At 38.2% G+C, this 26,948-nt stretch overlaps 2 protein-coding genes across 4 annotated transcripts in view; one reads left to right on the top strand and one right to left on the bottom strand.

Moving 5' to 3' along the window:
- LOC104927929 (ecto-NOX disulfide-thiol exchanger 2-like) overlaps positions 1-2,979 on the top strand; it is a 161,224-nt gene extending 158,245 nt beyond the window's left edge. For all 3 annotated transcript variants that reach the window (XM_027284241.1, XM_027284239.1, XM_010742120.3), the window contains one exon: positions 1,503-2,979. In XM_027284241.1, coding sequence (XP_027140042.1) covers positions 1,503-1,634 — 132 coding nt within the window. In that variant the 3' untranslated portion in view covers positions 1,635-2,979. The remainder of the gene's footprint in view (positions 1-1,502) is intronic.
- A 171-nt stretch (positions 2,980-3,150) lies between these two features.
- Positions 3,151-19,138, bottom strand: LOC104927922 (sodium bicarbonate transporter-like protein 11). Its single transcript, XM_027286961.1, has 20 exons — positions 18,965-19,138; positions 14,674-14,724; positions 13,760-13,852; positions 13,418-13,461; positions 12,947-13,166; positions 12,734-12,815; positions 12,336-12,459; positions 11,599-11,808; positions 10,222-10,306; positions 9,914-10,039; positions 9,696-9,809; positions 8,958-9,090; positions 8,625-8,698; positions 7,626-7,905; positions 6,565-6,671; positions 6,106-6,271; positions 5,749-5,922; positions 4,650-4,845; positions 4,174-4,343; positions 3,151-3,841 (listed from the first exon to the last, which is right to left on the bottom strand). Exons 1-20 carry the CDS (start codon positions 18,999-19,001, stop codon positions 3,775-3,777), a joined length of 2,553 nt encoding a protein of 850 aa, XP_027142762.1. The 5' UTR covers positions 19,002-19,138; the 3' UTR covers positions 3,151-3,774.
- Between the last annotated feature and the right edge of the window lie 7,810 nt (positions 19,139-26,948).

Raw genomic sequence — 26,948 nt, 5'->3', positions numbered from 1 at the left:
GCTTTACTGTCGTGATGTAGAAGTGTATTCCAGGTTCATACACTGTGACATCACGGGTGGGGTGGGTGTGGTTACAGGTGCAACGCTGAATGAAACACTTTCACTCACTGTTAGGTTACTTTTAAATAGATGATCAAAAATTCAACAAAAGAAGTCACTAATTAATCAATTGTCAACATTTCAGAATGTGAGTATAGCTCATATTTCTATAAAGCGACAACTTTTTTGTACAGATTGAAAATACATATCACAAATGAGATATAACATGTTAATTGGTTATCTTAAAGGCATAGACGGGCTAACGGTTTCCTCCTGTTTCCAATCTTTTTGCTAAGCTATGCTAACCATCTCCTCAAGCTTCATATTAACTGTACAGACAGGAGTAATATTGATCTTTAAAACAAATAAGATTATTTTATAAAACATCAAGCTTTTACATAAACAAATAAGATTATTTTATAAAACATCAAGCTTTTACATTAAACATCTGTGTGGCATGTATGTGTATGTTACACATACATATACACATATATAATACAAAATAGGTAGGATTACAATTAAAAAAATATATATATTAAGGATTAAAAGTTGCCAGTACGTTTTTTAAGAATAGTTTTTTCACTGAGTGGAAATGACAACATTATTTTAGTTTTGAAGCAGAAAATGAGAACTACATCACAGTAGAGGGCAAGTTATGCCTTTTAGCTGTTAAGAAGATTTCACCATCCAAGGACTCCACATCTAATTCAAAGAAACATTAACAGGAGAGTTTTACCTGCAAATTTTTATTTTCAGAGGTTATTGTTGTATTGTAAACTCAAGTATGTGATCTAATGTGCACTTTCATTTTAAGTCTGTAGGCTGCTGCCTGAATTGCTTAATAAAAAGCATGTTTTACACAGTTGGATTACATTTTACAAGTAACCCTCATAACTCTGTTTATACATGACCGTGTGTGTGTTTTTTATTGTCTATGTGTGGCTGTTTGTCTGTGTATCTGTTGTTTCAACACTGCATCGAGCAGATCAAGCAGCCCACAGAGTTTTGTCAATACCACAGGCTGGACTCGTAAACCAGAAGCCCAATCCTTTCTGCTTATCTACCAGCTCCACACTCACACAGCTCCATTGTCTAAAATGATGCACCAGTTCTATCTCCATGATGGACCTTAATGCATCCTGACATCAGCACCTGGCTTGAACAACCTAGTTATTAATGCAAGGCACCGTGGGTAGTCTACAGCAGCTCGTACTGTCGATTTCTGACTCCATTGTCATTTTAGCCTTCATGATTCTTCTCAGCCCACCTGGGTGCTGTGAGCCAGCGTAAATCCTGTCATGTAGTTCATATTGTCTTGACACTTGTATGAGAACAGTGTGTGAGCATGATGAAAATGGAGAGCAGAGGTGTGAATAGTGGAGAAATGTTTGATAATTTAAATGCGTGAGAAGCTTATTTGTGTGACAGCTTCTCTTGCCTGTGTTATGTGTGCGTGTCCGTAGATCAACCCCGGTGAGGTGGAGGCTCTTCTTTCTCGGCTGCCCTGCACCTTCAGACAGGAGTTGACTGGTGTCGGAGCCAGTCTTGAGAAACGCTGGAACTTCTGCGGCTTCCAGGGAATTAAGAGCACATAGACTCTGTCTACAGGTAGACAAGGCAACACATGGAGAACACTCGAACACTGTGGAGGAAACCCACAACTAATGAAGACGCTGGGCTCCACCTGCCCAGACAAGAGCACAAATTATTCACCATGGATCAGGATGGGGTGTTATGTGTAAGTGGCAGAGAGATATACACGATATATACAGTTTTTGTGATCGCATATTAATTGGCAGCATTTCTATGGTGGATGAAGAGGTGGATGTATCTCTATGGTGATAGTCGCGTCATCTCTCTACCTTTTTTTTTTTACGGGATTCAACCCTTCAGAGAGCCAATCTCAGCAGAGTCAAAGGATTGGTTGTATTTTTATACTTGAGCCCACAGTTGGCTCAGCGTGCTATCAGACCCGGACTAAAGGGCTACACAGGAAGATCATCAGGGTCTATTTTCAACCTCAAAACTCTCCGTCTTGCTTTTTTTGCCTCATCTTTGATTTTGTACAATCATTTAAAATAAATTCTTACACTTCCTTCTACTTTCTGTGTAGACTGTTAAAAGTAGACACAAGGTGGACGCAGTGATCAGGTCAATTTGTAGTTATTCTGTTGAATTACGCTCCTGTTTGGTGCCACGGTCGCAGTGTCAGTTCTTAAACGGACAATGAAGATGTTAAATGCAAATGTCTTTCACAGCGTTTAGTGTCACAGTTTAGTGTTTCTAAACTGATAATTTGAATCTGATCATACCAGTCATTTTTTTTTGTCTTTATATATTAAGAAAAGCAGACATTCACACGGTGCCTTCCACGTTGGGTTCATTTATACAAAGGCTCTTTTCTTTGCTCAGTTTTAGTCCAAATTATTGAATGTGAATTACAACAGACTCTTTTCTTCTGCTGCACTAATGATTATATTTTCAGCCACGCAGCCACAGATGATAATTGTGTTCGCTGCTTTGTTGTAGCACAACGTGAAAAGGAGCTTGCTTTTGTTTGCCAGGGGGCGCAAACAAACAGTTGGGTGCTTTGTTCCTGCAAATATAATCAAGGCGCTAAGCATAGACAGTTGTTACATGTCAGAAAAACAGTCCAGATGAAGCAGTTAATGGATTAATGGCGGAATAACAATTTTGAGCACATTCAAAGGCAGCAGAATGCATTTAAATTAGAGCAACACGCAACAAAAGGTGGTTTTGGGAACACTGTTTATGGTTTATATCTGTCCAATCTTAACTTCATTATTCCAGTTTCTTATACTGGCTGATATGAATCTGGTTCATTTTTTACTGGTGAGTGCACATTTATCATCACCCAGGCCTGATCTCAAACTATCATGAAGATGAGCTTCTACTGCCACCTGTTGGACAAACGTAACAACCAGCTCTTTACAACTGTCAGTCGTCTCAGCTCAATAAAGGATGACATTGTGCTGATGCTGTGTATGATGGTATTTGAGCAGGCGCTGTTACCTACAGTATCAACAACTGCTGGTGCATGTTAAGTATCTTACCTTTGGAGTTCAGTATAATAAGAAATGTTCACTCAGATCCTTTAAAGGGCTTTAATTGCTTAACAGTTTGATTTAATACCAAAATTTACAATGTACAGAGCCAATTATCAACAAAAATAGCAGTTTTTCACATCTTAACATCTGGAACATCTTGTGATACTTGGCTTCAACATGTTTTTAACTCCTAGAAATGACTCCCCCTATGGATTGTTTTCTGGTGGTGAAACCCTGCATCAATATCACATTTTAAAACCAAGTAGGACAACGGCCAAATAGCTCTCTATTAAGCGATATCATGCATAAATTAATTAAAATGATTAACATTTTATTTTAAATATTACAAAACATGTCTCTGACAGCTCAAAACAGATGTGTCTGTGTGTGAACAGAAGCAGTAAAACAGAAGTAATATAAAGATGTAGGAATCTTACATATGAAAGTCGGCTACATTGATAAATGTGTGGTGGACAAAGCATTTTTTTTACAGTGGCAAAGAAAATGATGGGTGTAAATGGTCGTTTCAGTCACCAGCAGAGCACTCGCATCGAAAGCTTGCAGTCCAAATGCATTTCATTTAGTTAGTAACACAATCATTGAGTTCTGAGTCTGTTTCCCTTCCAGCTGGAGAAAATATATGTTTTCATAGGGTCGCTCTGTTGTTCTACATGTGCTGGGAGTCCATGATATCCAGATACTTGGCGTCGATTATTCTGGGAAGCAGGCTGGTCCTGAGATAAAAACACAGATAGGTATCAGATGATACTGTGCAGTTACACAGAAATAGTCCCTCAGACAAAAAGACCCAAACATCAATTCTTACTATTTTTGAACATCTGAAGTCTTTCAAACTCCAGTTTGGAAAGCTTTGCAGCTTCCAAGCGCAAGCTGAGATAACCCTGATGATATCACCTGACTAGTAAACTGATCTCCATATGTAAACTCAGTGGAGTGCCCCTTTTAAAAACAGCTCAGCATGAATCTAATTCTATGCAGACACTGTTGTGTTGGTTGTTAGTTCCCATGGTCCCACTCTGCCCCCTGTTGGCCTAGGTCATCTTACCTGACAGGGACCAGCAGGATCATCAGAAGGGGGAAGACCATCTTCATGTAGGGCAGAGGATACATCCCAAACGCACACAGGATGATTAGCTGGATCATCTGGACCCCCGTGAAGTAGTGGATCTTCCTCTGAGGCACACGGCGAATATAGTGGGTGGGAGGATAGGAGGTCTAGAAGTGTGAGAATAATGTGGTTAAAATCAGTTTAAAGTGACATTTCGGTTCATATTTTGTTCTGTTAAAATAAAGGTGGATTGGCTGTCTGTCCAGTCTGGTTTAAACAGCGGGGTATTGCTGCCACCATACTCTCATTTTTACCAGATCTTTTTCACGTTACAATAAGATATTTTATGATATTGTGATTCATGCTGTCAACAGTGCACTGTTTGCTGTTATAGAGAAATATGAAAGACAAACTAGCAGATACAAACAAGCAAACAGACCAACCAATCAAACTGCGGTGTCCTTCCTGCTCACCTGTTCTTTAAGCAGCAGGGCCATGCGGTCCACCATCTGGTTTCCATCAAGTGAAGTGGCTGCGATGTAGAGAAACAGGCCATAGAGGACAGGCTTGGGGATCCACTGCAGAGGAATGGGCAGCATGAAAGCAGACAGGCCAATCAGGATGTTCGCCACCAGCGAGGTCAGACGTGTCTCCTTCACACTGACAATACTGTTTGACACAAAAGCAGAGGAAAGCAATTAACACTTCATTCAACACTTCAACATTTCAGAACATCTACAATACTTTGTTAATTTATTCTTAATTCATAAGTAATGTAGAACAGTGGTCGCTTCTAACCCCTGATCACAAGTCATGGCCTCAGTGTCAATTGGATTGTCAACCAAAGAGTTTTTGCAAAGAGAGATTTTTACATCTTAGATGGTGAAAGTAGAGAAAAGAGAAAAAACTTCACAAGATCCATCCATCCAAACATTTTCCATAACTATTTATCTTCATCAGGGATCATAGGGGAGCTAGAGCCAATCAGATGACACTGACCAAGAAGTGGGGTACATCCAAGACAAGTTGCCAGCTTATGCATTTCACAAGAAATAAACAAAACATTTCTTTTTCTTTCTGATGCCTTCAGTCATTGTGTTAACCCTCAGTTGTTGTTGTCATTGGGATAGATGTAGTTGAAGATTTTTGAACCGGGTTTTTTCAGCTAAATGAAAATGATTTACCTCAAATATGTTATCAAATGGAAACTACCCAAAGCGAATACCCGGTAGAGGAGCAAAAACAGCGTGGAGTACACATTGAGCAAACAGCATTAACATTGCCGTTGATGGAGTTTTGTTGGTGTTTTGGTTTGACCACTGGCTGAAGAGAGGCCGTATAGGAGATAGAAGAGATATTTTATCTTCCCATATCGATATGTAATATATTATTATATATATATATATATATATATATATACGATTATCTATATATATATATATAATACAATCAGAGCATGGTCTGTCAAGCTAAACCACTGTTAAAAGCCTCAAACAGAAGGGAGAAAAGCCACAGGCTGGATGTCTTTCAAAGCTCTGCCTGGTTTTTCATCCTTGTTTTAACTTTACTCACGTCGTGTAGAGGTGTCCGTTTTCTACGTGCTGTTCCACTTTGGCCAGCTGACGGGCGTGTAGGGAGGAATGGGGGAAGGCAGCATGCATCCATGGCAACCCCAGACAGGACATGAGGATGTTGATGAAGCCAGTCAGCATTAAGTCCCAGTGGAATGCTGTGCCTTTTAGCAACCTGGTACGTTCACACACACAAGTTTCAAACAGATTTTTTTATTAGAGACTGCAGCAGTACTTCTTTTTAGGAGCTACTATTAGCCATTTTTGGCAATAAAAATGAACATAATGATACAATATGACCATTTTCCAGATTTGTACAATAAATAACAAATGCTTTGAAGGAAATACTTGGTCTTACTTGTGTTCTGGTACATGTGTGAGTGAGATGACAATGTTCTGGTCAATAAAGATGAGCAACGCAAGGAGGAAACCCAGCCCCACTGCACTCAATGTGTTCATTCCTGACAGCTTTTCAAATGGAGGGAAGTTGAAGATCCGGCCATCGTGGACACTGAATACAGGAACTAATAGAAGCATAAGATTCATGAGTTTCATCACATTTTTAACAACAATGAAAACATTACATAACTTTGCTGCTTGTAAGCTTTATTTGAGCAACGTTCAACCCAGAGTCTTTGCGACATAGATTTAAAACCCATGCTGTGTTAAAAGCACACTAGAAGCAAATATTTTCCTTTTCTTCCCCCCTTCAACAGAGGATTTATAAACAGTGGAAGGTGCTCTGTGCCAAAATTGTGGCGTAAAGTCTCGAAGGTACTCTTCTATCAGTCATTTTATTTGAGAGATCTGTACTCACGCTGTATGTCGATGAAAAGGTAAGAGCCAATGAAGGAGAATATCACCACAGAGATAGGCAAAGCACAGTCAGACACCACCTCTCTGATTTTGTCATTCAGATACGGGCTGTGGGAGGAAGAAGTGACACATATTTCAACATTTGCCCAACACACATGTTTTACGACTATATTTACAATCATTATTTTTTCACACTCAGTGTCATGTACTGAAAGTTTGCCAATGAGGGCGAAGAACAATGACTTCCAAGGAGTCAGATGTGGAAATACACAATGGCAATATCCTATTTATCTATCTCAGGTATTACATTATTATACCCGAAGGGTGGAAATCATTGCTGCTGATTTATAACCTTTTGTCTGACTCCAGGGATGTAATTTTTTTTCAGGCCTGCCTAAGTTCATACAAGCTGTGTGAAGCTACATGCAGTGGTGGAAAGTTACTTATTACATTTACACAACTAAATATACAAAGTAGTCAGACCTTTTAAATAAAAGTAAAATTATACTCCAGTTCATGTATTATTGGATTATTATGACTGATGTATCGTGTAAGCAGCATTTAATGTAACTGGTAGAGGTGGAGCTGATTCTAGATGTTTTATTTACTGCTGATTTATTCACTGAATAACCATGCATCATATTTTATTTTATTACATCTTAAATCTTAATCTACATCTACAGCTGTCAGTTTAATATAGTGGAATAAAAATCCTTCCATTCTATAAAGGGAAATGTACTTTTAACTCCACTACAGCTAGTTGTTTTACAGATTAATACATATATAATTGTAATACGTTAATTGTGACTACCTTTACTTTTGATACTTTTACTTTACTTTTATACTTTTTTGTTGTAAGTTAAGATAAAGTTCTGTGGGTTTCAACAATGCTTCCCTTCACAGCATGAGTCTATGATGACTGACACTTATTGCCAATAATACTAAAATAGTTAAATCCAGGACTTTCACTTGTTAATTATGTTACTTTATATTATGTTACTGCAGGATGAAAATATCATGATATTTAAATATTTAATTAAACATTCCAGTAAGTCAACATACCTCCTCTTGATGAGGTACAGGGCGTAACCCAGCCATAAAGTCCCCAACATGAGCAGCAGACAGAGGACGGGCCTTTCTCTTGTGCACAACACCAGAGATGCAGGCAGAGAGATTAAAGCATGATCTCCTTCATGTCCCGTCACTAAAACAGTTCCATTATGATCACCAAGCATGTGTCCCGTCTGGTTCTTCGTCTTCTCTAGAATCTCGGTTATCTGCTGGAGCACCAATGTGCTGTTTGTGGTTGCCAGTGTGGGCCCATGGTAGAAGTGCTGAAAAACTATCAAAGTATGGGCAAAAGAAGAAAGGGAAAAAACAATGAAATAATTTTTAAAAATACCTTTCTACTTAAATGCAATATTTATTTTGTTATTTGGTCAAATAAATTCTGATTTGTTCACCACAGTATTGCTGCATATTTTTCCTGTAATAGCTAAAAAGGTCTCTTTGGGGATCTCACCAATAAAATGCAAAATTGATCAAGAACAAAACATACTTAATGTCCATTTCACATGACACTCAGTACAGACTGTAGCATCTTAGAATTTCAGTGCTATCTTGTCATCTCAGTATTTTATTCAAGCAGCACAACAGATACAGGCATTGCTCAGTTTGCTTGAGCTTAAAGAGAGAAGCCTGAGGCTTAAAGAATAAAGGAAGAAAGCTTTAAAGCAACCATCATATGCTCATTTATTTATTCTCTGTCTTATGACAAACCCTGTGGGGGAAAAAAATATATAAACAAAAGCAACGTGAAAGACTGCATTATATCTACAATATATTGTCTATTTTTCCACAACACACAGGGGTGCCTTGTTTGATTTCATGCTTGCTTTTCCTCTAAAGACTCCATGATGGATATGTGTATTTGTTGGGCTACATTACCTAAAACAAACAATTGGCGGGACATTTAGACTTTCCCCTGCAGTGTGAACAGATGGCTCTGCTGCAGAGGCATTCAAAACATGTTTAATGTAGTCTGACCTTGGCTGGACTTACTTTTGACAGTGCCTTTCACTGCATCCCCGACAAATGCTATGGAGATGAACAATGCAATGACTTCTTCTGTTGAGCTGGAAAATAAATAAGAATGATTTATACAGGCACAGACATAACAGTCCATTCAAGGTGAAATGATGGCCCAGATATTGAGATTGTACATTAAACAAAATTAATAATTATGGCTGAAAACAAGGAGTCATAACAGATGTGTCTTCTCTTATCAGTGACCTCATGGCCACACGGCTAGTTACATATATTACAAGTGTGGGGCTTCTGTCTGTGATTTGTCACTGGAACTAATGTTGTCTGAGAGTGGTGTTGTGTATTCACCGTTTGAAGAGTTTCATCAGCAGGCTGACATTAAATAAGCCTCCTAGGATGAGGAACAGACTGTTCCATAAACCAATGCAGGCATAGAAAGCGTCAAAGTCGAGATCGTAGTCATCACAGATGCCCCTGATGACTAAAACAAACATACATAAGGACACACTCTGGCACAAATGCCTACATACATTTTATTATAATTAATAACATTTACAAACACTTCATTCTCTTTCTTGTAAAGAGTTTCCATTTATAAATGAGAGGGAAATGGTTTCCCAAGTAGATTTTAAAGATCTCATAAAGACTGGAAGACAGTTCATAAAACTGTGCTTCTCTGTTTCTCTATTACTGGTTAGCCATATTAATGGTGCTATATTTACCTATGTGATGAGAATGTATTGGATAGGCGGCAGTCTATGGTGTACAGACTGGTAAAGCTGCAAAATTTGGTCATAATTGACAGTGGGCAAGCAACAAAGTGTCAAGACAAACATATTTAGCATCAGACAACCCAAAGAGGTGTCACCTGTCAACCTGGATACTACTACTTGATTGTTTAAAGCTGGTTAAGCATCAGCATCAAGCTTGAATTGCAATGCATTTGCTGTATTGACATGCTGAGTTTTTCTGTTTCTGTTTGGAGTTGGTGTGTCGTACAGATTAATTAACCTGATAGTAAAAAAACCCCAAAGAAATAACGTGGCCTCTGATCTCCTTGTTTAAATAGTCAGACGCAATACATACCGCTTATGAAAATGGCCAGTGGTGCAGTTGTCAGTGGAATGACAAGTGGTGATCCAGCAAACAAAGAGTAGATCACTCCTCCAATGCTCTGGCCAACAATGGTCTTCTGAACATCTGTCAAAAGACAAACAGCAAAACGTCAGTACCTTTATAAGCTCTAGATTAAATAATGAATGATATAATATACAGACCAAAACAATATAGAGATGAGTCCTTACCTATCTCTCCCCTTGTGCTTTCGTCATTCAGTGAGCCAAAGGCAATAGCAGGCAGCAGAATGGCAATGTAGAGAAAAATAGCAGTGGTAGTATACTTCAGCAGACAGCGGTCCTTCCCAGTTATACCTTGATGGATAATTTAAAAGGTTATTAAACTTACAAGAACCAGAATGCTCAAGGCAGCCCAAAAACTTGGAGTTCTTTAAAGTATGACTTCTAAAGAAGAAATGTCATGCTTCTGTAGTTTTAAAAAATCAGCTAAATAGATTTGTTCGCACGTAGTACCTAATACAAGACAATGTTAATACCATCTGTGAAGTCTGAAGGGTAGAGGGGAAGTCTGCGACGGAGATCATCATAAACACCTTTTCCAGCTTTAAAGAAATCTATGCACTGTGAGGAAAAAGACAGAATTTCATCAAGGCCAGTGGTCACTTCAGTCAATTTGAAGGATTATATTTAATCACGGCTCTAGTGTTATGACTAGTTGGAGAACTGTCTTATGGGACCATCTAATTCAGTGATTCGGAATATGCTGAGAGCCAATCAATTAGCACAGGGGCAGGAGCCTCACATCCACTAAGGAACAGTAACAACAGGGTGATTGTGAGACCTTGTTCCACCTGCGACCATAGAACCAATGTGACCAGGCAACAGCTTGTACTGTACAAGATTTAATCAGGGTAACAATATTGGATCAGGTGTGTGCAGTTGGCACCTAAACTGGTGAATGACAACAGGTTGTTGTTTGTTGTACATTCTAATCCTGATTTTCATACACTGTGCTTTAAGACTAACTGATTTGGCACTGTTGGAAAATGACACTGTAGTTGGGATAAGTTGCTTCAGGTACCATTGTGAAGATGAAATACAATCTAGCTGTTTGGGTGACAGATCCATCATTTAAAGCTTTAGATGCTGCACTGGACAGTGGTCTATGATACTAAAGCAAGGATTTTGCAACTCTAGAGCCATCATGACATCTTATCACAGGTTGCTTTTGTATTATGCAGTTTTGGAATTGCCAAATACATTAAAGGGTTGGTTTGGCAGCAGCAAACCTGCATTGAAATGTTTTTAAATTAAAATTTTCTGCTTTAAAATTGTACAGGACATCAGGGTGTAGCCACAACCTGTTGTTAACTTCGTACTTTTACAATCCAAACACATGCTTTCTCTTGGGTGTTCCCTCATGTCCAACCAGCCCGTCCCCCTGCTGAGTGCACACATTTCCTCTTAATTTAAAGACTGGACATAATGAAGTACTTTATCATTACATGGAGCTACACACATTCTGCTGCCAGAGCCATGGCAGACTTGGCAGCTTTCTCTCAGTCTGTTGCCCAGCTGCTTCTCATTCCTCAGGCCTGGCTGATAGAGTGTGGAAACAATATAATCAGATAATCTGGCTCGACTACTTTACTTTACTGCATCACATCTTTATATGCCTGGGCAGAGTGGGAAAATTCGAGGGTGGTATCCACATGTGGATGGCTAACAGTAAAGAATATAAATGCTGGTTTTACAAGTAACAACTCCTTATTAGACTGTTTCCGTATTGGTGTATATTAGCTTATAAAGTTCATGCTTTTTAAGCATTACTGTTGTTCTATAGTTATATAACATAAATCCACTATGTCACTGATTACAGCACACAGTCACCATATCACTGTCTGCTTTCACACCTGAAGTGATTTTCCTCTACGTGGATCTGAATCCTCTATTTCCTCTACGACCAGCTTCTCAGTGACCATGGAGAGCTGCTGTCGCTGGTAGACCAGCTCCTGTTTGAACTCCTGCTGGGTCTTCGCCTCCAGTAGCTTCTGCCTGAATGAAATGTCAGAGAACATTGTGGAAAATGTTCGACTGAGTTCAATGGCCGTCTTGGTGCTTTTCTGAAAAGGAAGAAGAGAAAGTTGAAGTTCTGTCTATTTAGATATATTCTTCAAATTATTTGATATTTTCAATGCATTCCAAATATCGCTATGATCCATAACAGCACAGGAATGCTGGAAAGGGGATTCTTTAAAGATGAAGCACAACTTTAATACAGCTTTTCAGTTTCACAATGTCATGGAGGGTCACTTTTTAAACATTCTCTAGGATTGTGGATTCTCAAAAGCATGATCATAATGATTATAATGAATTTTATTATTGATTAATCTTGCTATTATTTTCTCAATTATTTGTTTGGCCCATAAAATACTGAAAATTCTCTTTTGCTTGAATCCAGTCATGAGTTTGCCCCATTAGAAAACTCGGAAAGACAGCAAATATACACATGTAAGAAACTAAAAGTAGTACATTTTTGGCATTTTTCCTTTATAAAGTAGCTGCTTAATAATTTCAGCTTCATCACTTATATACCAGATTGCTGAAAGAGAAGTAGTTTTGAAAAGAAGAACTGAGAGTTGGTCCTTACCGTTCTAGGAGGGGCCAGGATGAGGATGACATATCGAGTCTCGCAGCAGTTGGTGCCCCAGTTCTGTGGCCTCTCCAGGCGAGCAATGCAGACATGGCGTCTCTGCAGGTTTCTGACATTGGAGCTGAATTGATAGACAAATCATTTATTTTGAATCACTACAACACTATAACTGATTGATTGCGCAGCATTCTGTATTGGCAAGTATAAATTAGAACACCCTCTACTGAAGGCAAAACAATATTTTCCAGTGGAAAGATGTTTTGTGTGTTGTCTCTGTGCAATCAGATTAACCACCCAGAGGGAGATTTCCACAACATTCCTCTAGGAATCTGGAGGCTGAATGAATGAGTCAAAATAACACCGCTTCATATAAATATTATTGTAGATAAACTCACAGAATACAAAGCCAGGACTGCTGGTAACGAATGCCAGTGGAAGTAGCAGTCACACCTTGAATGGTCTCTGACAGAAGGTGAACTGTAGGAGGATAAAAACATTGCAATAAACAGCCAAAAAAAAAGCTTTAATGTTGACACATCAAGCAGCCTCTGAAGGAAACACTTAATCTCAGAGTGCTTCAGAGTGAACTTCTAATATGTTTTGCTCACCATTAAACTCCTTCCCTCCTGCGTCTGTGAACAGTGAGTTCATGACCTCGTCTGCATCACAGCTCCCGTGGCCATCCTCCACCATATGAGTTAACATTCGCCTGAGGACCTCATCCAGAGTGGTGGCTTTTTCATCTAAAAGGATGCTTGCCTGAGCCAGGAAGTCATCCAGATCTCTGTGGGCGCGCACTTCCTCCTGGAAGTTCATTGGCTTCACATACTAGTGTGAGCCAAGAACAAGAGATATTTGATTGATGATGTAATAATGTCACAGTGTAAATTAAATGTTAAAGGTTAGTTTTCTGATTTTATTGCCCAACAGCAAGTAAATCCACACACATTTAGTACAGCGTGCTCTTCTCTGTGTATATTTAGTTGTAATAGAAATAGTAAAGTGCTGCTTTTCTGTTGTATATCTGTGGTGATTATTACGACATAGCACAGAGAGGGTGACTGGAAAATCAATCTTACTTTTCTTGTTGTGTTTAAAAGCCCAAACTCAGGGCAGTCAGGACCTGCAAATAAAAGGCACATGGAAATTCATAAATGGACAAGATTTTTAAACATGATCGCAAATTATTCTTGAAAATAAAGGACTAAAGTATAGAATTTGTTCTCTCTAGTATTGATAGTTAAAGAGAGCAGATCACTTGCTGCCAATTCATGTTGGTGATGTTTGTTTCAGTTGTTATAATACAGGGAGGCAGAGTTGAAGAGGCCGCAAGATAATCTTAGACAATGGAAATCACATGAATAGGATACAACCTAATAACACTCAGCATTGAGTCATTCATCTGTACTTTTGAACCACACCTGAAACACTGATCTGGATCTGGTTTTCATATATGTCCTTATGAGAGACAGGTGAATCTTGCTCACAATCCTCCTGTGCCCCATCCTGCAGCTCTGTGAACAAAACACAAATGGTCACAGTTAAGTATTGACATACATATGTTACATACGGCACTGTTAACTTCTGTTTTTGTCTGTAGTTCTTTGTTAAAATTCACTTTGCAGCTGAGGGAATCACATAAAATTGTAAAGCAGTAACAATAATAACCATTCCATAGAGGAACCTCACTGTGAGATAAAACTGTACTTTGTATCAAGGTTAAGATGCTATGCAAGGCACATTAACAGTGTCTCCAGTAAGGGACAATCTATTTTTGCCTCCCACTACTCTGCCATCTGTTGACAAGCACACAGCAAGAGGGAGAAAGAGAGACCCAATAAAAAATCCCCCTTAAACCAGACATGCAGCAATATAACAATAGCAGCCCCTCGTAAATTCCTTAATTGTATAGAAGATAAATATGGCATCTCGATTGCAAGTTTTATGAGGGGGAGAAAGAAACAGCCACAGAGTTAGAGAATTAACCTTAACCCTTCATGAGCAAAGCTTTGAGCTATGATTATTCCCTCTTCCCATCATTGACTCCGAGATCATCAGCCTTGTTATTTACCCGTTAATTAACCTCACAACACACCAGCGAAGGGACAGGCTGTGCCCACCAGCATGTGAAATGGGTCATCAGTGAGCAGTGAGAAGCATGAATTAGCATAAATAACTGCTGCAATAAATTTACATGTGGAAAATCTGCTGTATTCTTCCTAGTACCTTTACTGGAAAACTACAGACCAGATCATATCAACTGCATAAAAGAGCAGGATCCATGCAGAGAAAAGCAATAAATGTAAATATTAAATGTATCACTGCAGCTACGCACCCATCTCTTGGAAAACATATCCATTCTTGGACCTCCCGGTCGATGGAGCATCTGTAGGGGCAAAGACAAATCTGATATTTACACAACTCAATGCTCCATTTTTATTCTGAAATATTTCACACATAAAGGTTTCATTATTGTTTGTATTGGCTTGCAATCCTCAACCTCATCATGGAAAGTTGACTTTCTGTGTTAACAAAACATAGAATTGACCAGAATTAATTGTTCAATGTTATTATATATATATATATGTTGTGATCTCAATTGTTTTTATTAAAGCTAAAAACAGCTGTCTGCCCATATGAACAGTATAGTGATTGGCTGGTGCTGAAAGTTTGAATTAGATTACATGTAAACTTTATTATAGTGCAAAAACCAAACCTTTTATCTGCCATTGTTTGTCTTCATATTACCTATATTAGGACCAGCACCTCGTTGAAGCCTCCTGTAATTTCGTTGTGCTTGCAGTATGTCTGTTGTACAATGACAATAAAAGCTTTCTATTCTATTCTATTTTATTCTATAATATGTGTTGCTACCATTGAGGACACGGAAGTCAAGTCAGATTTGGGATTTAACAAGCTGGGTTTCTACAGTACTGTGAGTATTTTACAGGCTGATTTCAGTAATTTTACACTCAATCTAAATTTGACTACTTCTAGGAAAATACAATGTATAACTCACAGGAATTAAAGGTAGAGAGATAGATGGGGAACGCAATGCAAAAAAAGTCTAGGCGAGATACAAACCAGCCACACACACGGTCAGTGCCTTAAATCCACAGGCAACCAAGGCATACCAACAGCATAACAAATAGATTAGATGTTTTTAAAACATTGAATGTGTTTACTGAAATCCTTACCTTGCAAATTGTTTTTTATTAAACAGTTATATGGTGATAAAACCGTGTGTAACAGGACTCCATGTTGACTGACACAGTTTGACCCTGTTATGTCTGACCTATGCAGCAGTAGCTCTCACTAAAAAAAGCTTCTACCCTGCAGAAAAATTTCAATCCTTTTAACTGGCCGTATCGCACAGTGCCAGATTTTGCAAGCAGAAATCAAAATTTGATATTTAAAAAGCGAATTATCCTTAACATCCGAGCTTGTTGAATCATTAGTGGCAATGTGACATACAGTTTTTCAGACACTGAAGGCCTTTAAAATAATGTGACACATTATATGATATGAATTTGTAAATTGAGTCAGTTATTGTGGGGGTGTTGAAGAGGACAATGAAAAATGACATGTGCTGAGAAGCTGAAAAGAGATCCCCTTCGCTCTCAGTTACAACAAAAATCTGACACCAGCTGTGTCTGATGTTTGTATAGGCGGTCATGTATCTGTGAGACGCTGCTGCAGCTGTATAGATGAGCTTTTCCTTGCCTGAGGCTGAGATTTGCTCCGGGGTTCCTGAGCAAGGCCATATCTCAAATCAGATTAGACAAAACATTCCCATGTCTCCTCCACTTCACAGGAGTCTGCAGAGACAACAGGGTGCCTCACAGTTTATGCAAAGAGTTGTTTGTACCAGAAGCAGGCCTGTGGAGAACGACGTCTTCTGCCAAACTGAGACCTTTACAGTCTTGTCTCATAAAGATAAAGGTCAAGTTTTTGCAAATAGAATTATGTCTCATCAGCAGCATGATCAACAATAGTGAATGATATATCTTGCCAGATCCAACGGTGGAGTTACAAGACATAAATTTGTCCTTCACAAGTAAAAAGTGTCTCTCTGTGTCACCATTCATTCAGTACAGACTGCTATAGTACAAGTGTTACGGACTTTCTTATAGTCTTTCTTAGAGTGTTAAAAGTGTTGCTGTAAAATATACATCCTTTCTCTAGGCCTGTGGGTTACGACAGCTCGTGTCTGTGGATTTCCTGTCAGCACGCAAACTGATTTCTTTACACAACAAACTGACAGTGAAAGAAGTGAAAGTCAAGTCTTGTTTTTCTTTTTTTCCTTCCCCTTCCCCTTTCCCTTTCACCCTGACCCTGCGTGTGAACTATTGCAAAATAGGTTTTGATTAATTTCTTTAATGTTGTTTCGTTAAAGGCACGTAAAGTTAAAAAATATGTCCCTATCCCTACTATCCCTATCATGTCACTTGATTTATGCCTAATATATGTTGTCATAATCCTCCTTTCTCTTCTTGAAACATTGAGATGTATATTTATCCATTTCAATGTGATTCAGGGTGACCAGCTAATCCTTACCTATCATATAAAAATGCTCTACCATTCGCTCGACATAATAGGTGAGAGATATGTGTCTGGATCTCAGTTGGTATTCTGTTTCCAAAAGACTATGGTTGTGCTTTGTCGAGCTATTGGCAATTCTGCCAAAAATATGTCACATTACTCAAGAAAAAGATGCCCTGGTTGCTGTTTATCTCTGATTTAAAAAGTGAATTGAATATGATTGAATATGTGTGCGTCAGACAAACGTATTCATGATTGTCATCAAATGCACCTCTACTAGTTCATCCATTCCAACGCTGACAAACCAAACCAACCAACTCTTAATGCTAGTGATTTTATGTGATTCCTAACAAGCTATCAAGACTAACTTAAAGCTTTATGCATGTTTTATTAATCCCTGTCACCCTGCTATGTGTGGGCAGAGAGTGTCCTTGAGCAATAGGAAACAGCAGACTCTGTGTTGGGTCTGTGGAAACAAGTGCACCAAGCTACAAAGCTGAATTGTACAAGGTCAAACTATCAAGGCAGAAGGGACATGGTATTGGTGAATGTGAGGAGACATTGCAGAAGGTCTGCTTTGCAGTTTTATGCATTGTAGGAAAACCTATTCTGGGCTATGTTATAAACTCTATAAAACTCTCCTGGTAAAGCTTAATCAACCTAATCAGCGTGTGAGCAGCTGTGCCATGAACAGTGTGTACTCACTGTAAGTCGCAATGTACACATTCACATATTGAAATAAAGCAAATAGCAGGAAGCAGGAACTACAGCTCAATTCACCTCAACACCTCAAAGGATCCCGATAAAGACGTCCTGATGTTTGTTTTTCCGGCATGATGAATACGACTACTGGACCAACAGTAATTGTAGCCACACAAGTCATAGTTTACAAGCCAAAGTACACACCTGACCTGAGTTTTAATTCTCACTTACGGATTTGTAACATTATTGTGACACATTATCATCAACCAGAGAATGGCTTCAATGAGAGTGGAAAGACTTGAAAGTTGCCAGGGTAGAATATTAGACATTTTTCTGTAGATAATCTTCTTAATCCTCGACCTGAGGAAATTCAAGTATGACATTTAACCCAATAATGGCAAAGAACAGAAAATACATCCTTACTATTGTGGGGCAACTATTATTATACTATTATCTGTCAATTATCTTCTAAACTAACTGATTAGTAGTTTGGGTAACACTATATTTGGAGTATTTGTAACATTTCAGTAGCTTATTAACTGAGATTTAACAATTGTTTCCCGGTTTCACTGTGGCTAAGGTTTGGTCAGTTCATATTCATAAATTGCATATACTCAATAGATAATCTGTTAATCATCTACAGGTAAAGTTAAACAGTTGAAATAGTCTGTAGAAGGATTATTCTGAGAAAATGTTACCATAGTTTGGTCTATAAAGTGTCATAAAATAGTAATTCCTAACATGGTAACATTTTCAAGCCACAAGTTTTGTATCACAAAAGACAAAGAAAAGCTGAATCCATTAATGTTTGACATTTGTGGGAAGAAAATCTGCCTATAAAGTAATCTTTCATGAAAACTGTTTCAGCTCTAATGTGTTGGATAGCCAGTGTTGTTGTTAGATTTTGCAAGTGGCATGATAGAAGAAGTGTTGTGTTGCAACCGTTTACACAAGTCAAGTCACTGTACTTTTTTTTTTAATTGTAAGTGTGCTACTAAAAAAATATTTGCTAAAGCTATCTGCTGTAAAAACCTTCCATGACAGACAAATGTGCCATTTATTGCCATATTGTAAATATTGACCCATATCCTTTCCTTATGACTCTCTAGCTCTTCTGGCGATAGAAGCATTTTGCTCATCTTTTGTGGGTTTAATATCAAAAAGATAAAGACATAAATCGTGTAAAAGGCACCTAAAGAAGCGGACAAATGAAAGGAAATAGTACATACAGTACATATGCTATGAAAACCTGTTTACACTGATCTATAGATGCTATCAGCACACATATGCTGCACACAGGCTTTCCCCACGTGTTTGACACAGTTGGCTCGGGTTGCAACATGAAAGACCTTCTCACCCCACTCCACCCCTGTAAAACTTACCAGATGGCACAAAATGGAGGACCTTTTTGGCTTCCATGTTCTCCGGGTTTTTTAGGTGAGATGCTCTCCAAAGGTCAACCCATCATCATTCTCTCTAACACCCTGCACTCTTTTGTGATCACTTTTCAGTTTCAGTCATATATACACACACACACATGCTGAGGTAAAACCACCTCCTTGCACCTCCTCCTTCAGCACATGGGTTTGAGGGAGGAAGTGGGAGGGCAAGAAGAGAAGGCCTCAGGGTGAGAGGGGTGTCTGTCTCTGCTGGGTCCTTGTGCCTATGTACTGGGATGCAGGTAGCTTGAAATAAGTAAATAAGTGGATTGGTTTAGTGTTTTCTGGGTCTTATTCTCCTGAATTTACTTGATATTAACTTTTATCTGTTATCTAACTATAAAGGAGGAATCTCTGTCTGCCTGTATGTATCTGTCCTGTAACTTTACCTACAAATTTTCATTAAATCAACTTTACATGACTTGTATTACTCCCAAGGGAGTAAAGCAAATTTAGTGTGATTTGTCCAGGTGTTAGCACTATAACAATGAACTCTACGTTTTAGAACTTAAAGTATAAAACATGGATGTCACCTTCTGCAGAGCCATAGTAAAGCTCAGAGTGTGGTGGCTCTAGTCGCCATGGTCACAGTCCTGCCTTCTGGCTAACCCAAAAATTGGGAAAGACGTAGCACAGTGGTTTAGCTGAAGCGGGCTGAATGCCAAACAAACCACCTGTAACAGTACCTACCTGTCAATTAAAGTGGCCTCAATCTCAATTATGCATAGCAATAAGCCTTAATATAATTTGAACAGGTGAGTTATGTAGAAATGTAACCTCAGTACAGTTGTCATGAACTGGAAAATTAACTACAGTTTTTTGTACCTTAATCTTTTGTTGCCTCAAGTGGCCGTTAGAGAAACTGCAGTTTTTGGCACTTTCGCATTAACTTCATTTCACTGCTTAGTAGCAGTCCAGCTTTTTGATTTTCCACCAACAAGCTGGGCAAACAATGAACTTTTTAGATTTTTTCCATACAGTTTTGCTCTAGCTGGCCCTATCTATGCCCATGCTGTGGGTATGGTTTATATTACAGTAAAAGTAATGCTATTTGTTGGTATTGCAAGCACAGCTGATGGACCTCCAGATATAAAGTCTGAGTGATGACCAATTTGGTGCCATTTAGCCAATAGGTGGCACTGTAGCAGCAGCATCCCACTATAAAAGAAGGAATCTTTTGGGAACTGTTCATCTGCACTCACACTGCACTCCTTTGGGCCTTCAGCAAATGAGTACTTGTTCACACTGTACTGTCTCAATTACATGAGCGATTTTCAACAGTGCTGCAAGCAGCACATCCAGAGGCCAACCACTCGGCACACTCCTAACAGGCAAGTGCTTCAAAAGCCCCAAAGAGGCATTGCAGTAGCATAAAGAAATTCTCCCTGCAAATAACTTTAAAGGGTGTATACACACTAAATAATAATAAAAAATCCTGCTTATGATATGGGTTAACTTTCATATATAGATGTGGTAGAATGCAAATATGCATATGTACTCATTCAGCTCAGAATTCAGTATTCAAATACTTCAAAAACTTTATTATGTACATCAACAATGGACCAAATATATCACTCAAATAATTATCAAAGTCTCAAGTATACACTTTTCACACATTTTTTTAAATCAACATACGTATTCATTTAAACAGAATATCATGTTTGCACACATCTGTGTGAAATCCCTATAACTGCTGAAAACCACTAATATAGCACTGCGTGATGAACACACTGCACTCTGCCCAGTCTGACTTTGTCAAGGATAGAAAATAATGAAGGAGCTGAAGCTGCAATAACAAAAGTGTGTTGTTAGAAAAAAAGGCCTTCAAGGCTCAAACTAAAGACACACTGCTCCAGCAGTTAAACTCACTGACAAACCTGCTGCCCAGGAGAAATGGAGGTAAAAGGTATAAAATGACTTCACTACAGTAAACATACATCCTTGTCTTGTGTCATTCATGTGACCATGAATCATACTTAGTATATTAAGCAAAGTCAATGGGAGGCAAAATGGAAAGTAATATGTCCATAATAACAAATGAATAATTACTTTAATGATTGTTAATGATTTGCTAACTTTTAAAGATAATCTAAGTTTCTTTATCATAATATGCAGCAATCAGTTCTTGAGTGTCTTATTATTATCTACTATAGCATTCTTGATTTAGAAACTACTTAGCTATTCATTAACTAGCTGTTGCTTCCTGTGTTTCTTGTTCATATCATACATTATAGTCTATTCTATTCATTATCTAGATAATACTTTTCAAGTGAGAAGACAATGGATACACCCCATAAGTTACCATAAGAATAACAATGTTGTATATCTTGAAATCAGAATTGTATTATTTATTTTATATTTCACCCACCAGCAGGAGTAACAAACAGCAGACACAAAGGCAATGTGACACAGCTGTCACTTGTTTATGCATACTGTGATGTTTTTGATTGGGTTTGACTCCAGAGGAATGCTAGGTTCGGCCTCAAGGTAAAAAAAAAAAAAACTCTCTTACTTATTTCTTTTGTATGGTGAGCGTGTAGGAGGAATTGTAACGCTGTGTTTTTATCTGACAGTTTAGGAGACGAATTTCACCTCGCCAGGGTGAAATGTTCAAATAAGATATACAAAACAGGAAAAAAGCAACAACCTCTACAAAAGTATGTGAAATTCTGTTTTGCATCCAAAACAAATAGATCTTCTTTAAGCGGATGACTTTCCCTCTGTGGATTCCTTCCATTAAATTCTTAATTGCATGATGTCATTACTCACTTGTTATTTTAAAATTTTACAGGCCTGACATCAAAGGCAGTTACAGAGCACACCTTAGGTGCTCAGTAAATCTTTATTTCATACTGGCATAAAATAAAACAAAATGAAACAAGTCTTCAGATAGGAAAAGCTCTTCCATGTTAATTATAGTGGTAAGAGAATTGGCACGCTGGGTGGCAGCAACTTTCAAGTCAATCGCTGACTGGCCAAAGACAAGAAAAACAAACCCCAGGATGCAGACATGACTGTTTCTGTTTGTGCCATGAGATGGCAGCACAGTCTGTTGTTCAAAAACAGCATGGCATCAGCCAACATCTGTCTCTTGACGATTGAATATAATTTTCATGTTATGCACTCACTTTAAAGGTCAAGTCCCTTAAAGTCTCAGATAGACAGAAATGTCTTTTTTTTTTTTGGCTTGACAAGTGAAATCAGGTGTAATGAAAACATTTCTCACTCCACAGTGCACCTGGTTTGTCAGAGCAAGTTGTTCTTTTCTATTTTTATGTTCCTGTTAAATGGTGTTCGTGCTGATGGAAACAGAATCTACAATCACAAAAATGAAATGTCTCTCATCTGAAACAGGGTTGTAGTGACCATTGTAGACACTGAGGTCATGTTGTATGTATTTAACAACGTATTACAAATTAATTTTAAATTTTGAGAGGATCTGTATGTGAAAATTTAAAAAAAGAGTCTAAAAAGTCTTGTGGCCTCGTGGCCCTCATGAAATTTCTGCCCCGGTATATACCACTCACATTGCAAAATAAAAGACATGCTGAATCATCCGAATAGACTGCAGACATTGGTCTCAGATGACTGATCCATAAGTCCATGTCCCACTCATACTCAAAAGCATGAGCATGCAATGTGTATTGTGAACTTTCATCACTGGTATAACTATAAGTCAAACAGTGACCAAACCATCACTAACAAAGAGATCAGGGAGGTAATGCTGCATTAGTAAACTAATGTTCTGTGGTCAGAGGGTTCGTTGCAAGTACACAATGAGCTTGGCTTAGTCTGCTGTGAAACATTAATCAAACTCTACCTGAGCACCCGAAGGGCATAACTGGGGATAAACACACACACAGAAGAATACCAGAGGATCGTTAGCACAGCAACACAAGCACGATATTCACATCATTGATTATAAAAGCAGCACAACATAATTGCCTCTTAATGATAAATATGTACTTAAAGTTTGCAGAAAGGCCTATGATTTGAAATAGTCAGTGTTGGGTGACATAGAGCTACTGAATGAATCTGTTGACAATATTTTACTGACTCAGAGCTATAAATGTGTAACAAAATGGACACATGTAGGGACAATTATTCATAATGACTAGCCAGGAGAAATGTACCATCAACTGATGCTGTAATAACTATCAGAGTTTATTCACTTTCTCAAATAAAACATTAAACGCTGCCTCAAAAATGTTTATGTCCCCGTTTATTCTAAACCAATGACTGCGGCTTTGCCAGTAAGTCACATAGATTTTGTTGAGGAAAAATTATGACCAGTCTTCCTGTGCTGATTCTTTCCATCCAGGAAATAAATTCAACTGCTGCCCAACACATTCACACTGTGACCTTTGTCCATGAAGGTCATCACATCAACAGCTTTCAAACCAAACAATGAAAACTATAAATGAACGCACATTCTAGATTACAGGGGCATTATAACATGGCAGCTTTTATTAGTTAGTAAGTAGTAAGTATTTGGATTAAGTAATATTTGTGAAAATATTTCTAAGATTTAAAAGTGGTATGGTTCATACTTATGTGTGCAAGCCAAACATTTCCTGGTATGGTATGATCCTCCCATCTAATGCTCCCTTGAAGCAAAGGACAAACTTTTGATCATTCACAGAGACTATTTGAAAGTTAATACAGTTTAATGATACTAACCTTCAGCAAAATGATCCAGAGTGACGCCTGACATCTCCTCTGCTTCCTTTCTGGTTTTCATCAAGCTGTGATTCTTGCAATAAGGCCAAAAATCTCTGATATTTTAGATATGACAAAGAAAACTCTATGGAGAGCTGAGAGTGGATAATGTGGGTCTGATGAGGGTTGCAGCATGAGTAGTCTTGCAGGCAGGCTCACAGGTAGACGGGAATGGGTCACTACCAATGAATAACACCTTAATGGCCTCCCTACCAATCACAGTGGAGCTGACTTTATGTGCAAAAGATAATGCGCATGAGGTAAAGGTGGGCTTTTAGGGGAAAGAAGAGACAAAGAGAAGGAGGGGGACAAGAGATGGGGGAGGAAAGTGTGAGGAAACTACATTTAACCCCTGCTGGGACTCTTTAATATTTTAATGAACTGTTCTGTGAGATGTTACCTCTTTTGTTATGCAAAACCATGAATGCAACCAAAGGGTCTCCTAGTGAAGTGTTTACTGATACGATTCATTGTAGTATTTATGTTATTTAAAAAAGCTCAATTCAAGCATTTTTATAAAGTCATGCATTACATCTACTTAAAGGGAGCTACTGTATTACTCCGTGGTCTGGACAACAAGACCAAAAGTTATGCACACATGCAGTATGCATATACTCATAGTGTTTTGCCTCACGTTGCACAAGCAGTCCTTGTGAAGTCAGTCAAGCAGGAGGAGAATGTTTGTATATTCAGTGACCACAGTCTGCATCACAAATGATCTCTTAAAAAATTTATTTTGGGATATCTGGTTAATCAGATTATGCTCACAAAAAAATAGCTTCTACAGTGTGTTGTCCAACGCTATACAGGTTTATATGTTAATTGGTGACTTGGTGAATTGCCCGTAGGTGTGAATGTGAACACAAATGGTTGTTCGTCTCTGAGACGTTACCTCTTTTGTCATGATAAACTGGCGACTTGTCCAGGGTGTACTGGCTCCAACCCTACACTACACTGCTGGGTGGTTGGATGGATTTATATGTATATATACTGTATATGGCAATGTCAGTGCACATTTTCAGACAAGGAATTTTCTGTGTTGTACATCAAAATTGTCAGAATTGTGTAATGCTTACTCTCTCACCTCAGCAGAGCCGGTCTATAACTGTGTGTCAGTGCTGGATTGTACATTTCTGAAAGTTACAGACACAGTCTCTAGTATCCTGGTGCCTGGAAGCAGACTGCTACCCCACCCCATTACCTCTAAAAATTTGGAAGTCCAAGTCAATAACCCAGATGACATAATCACAGCTGCAAAATAGGAAACACCCTTTCTAGAGCCAGTGTTGAATTTGTTTGTTCTGGGCTATTGTAGAAATATGGTGGCTCAACATGGTGGACTGTGAAAGAGGAAGTGCTGCATCCGTAAATGCTCATTCTAAGGTATCAAAAACATAGCAATTCTTATTTTCAGGCGATTATACACTAATGAAAACATAGCTGTACATTCAACCTCTGACATATTCTGTGAATAAAGCCCCCTAAATCTGACACTCTGGTATACATAAAAAGTTATTAGTCACAGATGCAAAAGTGAAACATTCTAATGCATCTTCTAGTTGAGGTTGATTTTGAAGTGAAGATGGTGCAGTCTTTACAGGGCTTATAATACAGCCTCAAAAACAACAGCATGGAAAACGTTTGAAAAGATGACTCATGTATAATGTATTTATAGAAAGATTTATTATCAACACAGCAGGTGATGTAGTGATGAATGAGAGATCACTTCCAGTACAGTTTACCTGAGGACATGTACGCATGATAGGATTTAATTAGCTCAAATTTATCACTTTTCTATTCTTACATGTAATTAACTTGCAGTAGAGGAGACACATAATTTCACACAGATGCTACTCCCATATGGAGTGTCCACAGGAATCCACAGCAATCATCTACTCTCATGAGTAATCTGTCACTTATTGTGTCCACTTGTTCAGACAAACCTCACATTCATCAGAGTGAATATATTCCCTATGCACAATATCTCTTTCCCCCTGAACTCGAACTTACTGTACCAAAGAAGTGTGTGTAAGAAGTTATTTTAGGTTCAAATTTGTTCCAATTATCACCTTTTTTTTACCAGGCTCTCGCTTTTTTTTTTCTCACCTGGCTGGTTGTTTGTGAACACAGGTTTCACTGAGTGTGAATAGAGGTAAGAAACACTTACACACACCATGAATGTTTAGAGATTCATTGCTTGAACAAAAAAAAAAAAAGGCCATCTGCATTCAAATTGAATCTGGAAGTCTTTCCTGGCAAGTTATTAAATTGCTCTCCTGCTGTGTTTTTTCTGGTCTATAAAAAATCTAAATTGATTTCAATGCAATACCAATACTGATGAAGTGACTGACTTTTAATAACACCTCAGGGAAAATAGGACAACAAAATACACCTAAATCTCAAACATCTAAAACAGCCACAACCTCTATAGAACCTCTTACTCAAGTAAAAGTACAGATACTTGTAAAAAAAACTCTTGTAAATGTAGAAATGCTGATTCATCTTCTTTACTTCAGTAAAAGTGAAATGGCACAGGTATTGTAAAACGTACTCACAGTATAGAAGTAAAAGAACATTGCTACATGAGGTGTCTGTGCAAAACTAACTAAAACTTTGTCTGTCTGTTCCGTTTTATTATCACGTTACGTTACGTCTTGATGTTGTGAAAGCGTGCAGTGATGCAAAACGAAAATAATTGATAATTACCCTCAAATGCAAGTAATAACCCCAACAAGGTTATTTTAGACCAAAATCAAAGTTATGCATCAGCAAAATTATTACTATTCATCATGAAGGGGTCAAGATGCAACTCCAAGTATCTGAGTTTCTGAGGGAAAAGGCAGATTAACTGTTGTTAAAGGTAAAATGGTTCCCATGTTCACCGTCTTATTTTAGTGTGTTAGCGTGTTTAATATGTTGCTAATTAGCACTAAACACAAAGCCAAATTAAACACGGATGGGAATTTTATTAGTTGCAGGTATTGGGTAATAAACCAAAAAGACCAAAAAAGCTAAAGCTGAAGGAAAACTTCACTAAAGTTATTTCAATTTTTCCTTAGGGGGCACATAAATGTCTAAACACAGCAATTCATTCAACTGTTGTCGCAGACAATTCTCCCATGGTGGTGTATGCCATGACATATCTAGAAATGACTGTATACAGTTTGAATATCAACAAAGATCCTTTTATACAAAGCATGCCTTCTTC

Source organism: Larimichthys crocea, chromosome I (assembly GCF_000972845.2).
Source record: "Larimichthys crocea isolate SSNF chromosome I, L_crocea_2.0, whole genome shotgun sequence".
Classification (NCBI taxonomy): Eukaryota; Metazoa; Chordata; class Actinopteri; family Sciaenidae; genus Larimichthys; species Larimichthys crocea.
The sequence above is the reverse complement of the archived record's forward strand: the minus strand, read 5'-3'. Positions and strand labels throughout refer to the sequence as shown.

Bases quoted from the DNA above. Each gene is read 5' to 3' on its own strand.
- LOC104927922 (XM_027286961.1), bottom strand. From the start codon at position 19,001: ATGGAAGCCAAAAAGGTCCTCCATTTTGTGCCATCTG. The intron at 14,725-18,964 runs GTAAGTTTTACA...TTGCCCCTACAG, and splicing joins CCTCCATTTTGTGCCATCTG to ATGCTCCATCGACCGGGAGG. The intron at 5,923-6,105 runs GTAAGACCAAGT...TGAACGTACCAG, and splicing joins ACACATGTACCAGAACACAA to GTTGCTAAAAGGCACAGCAT.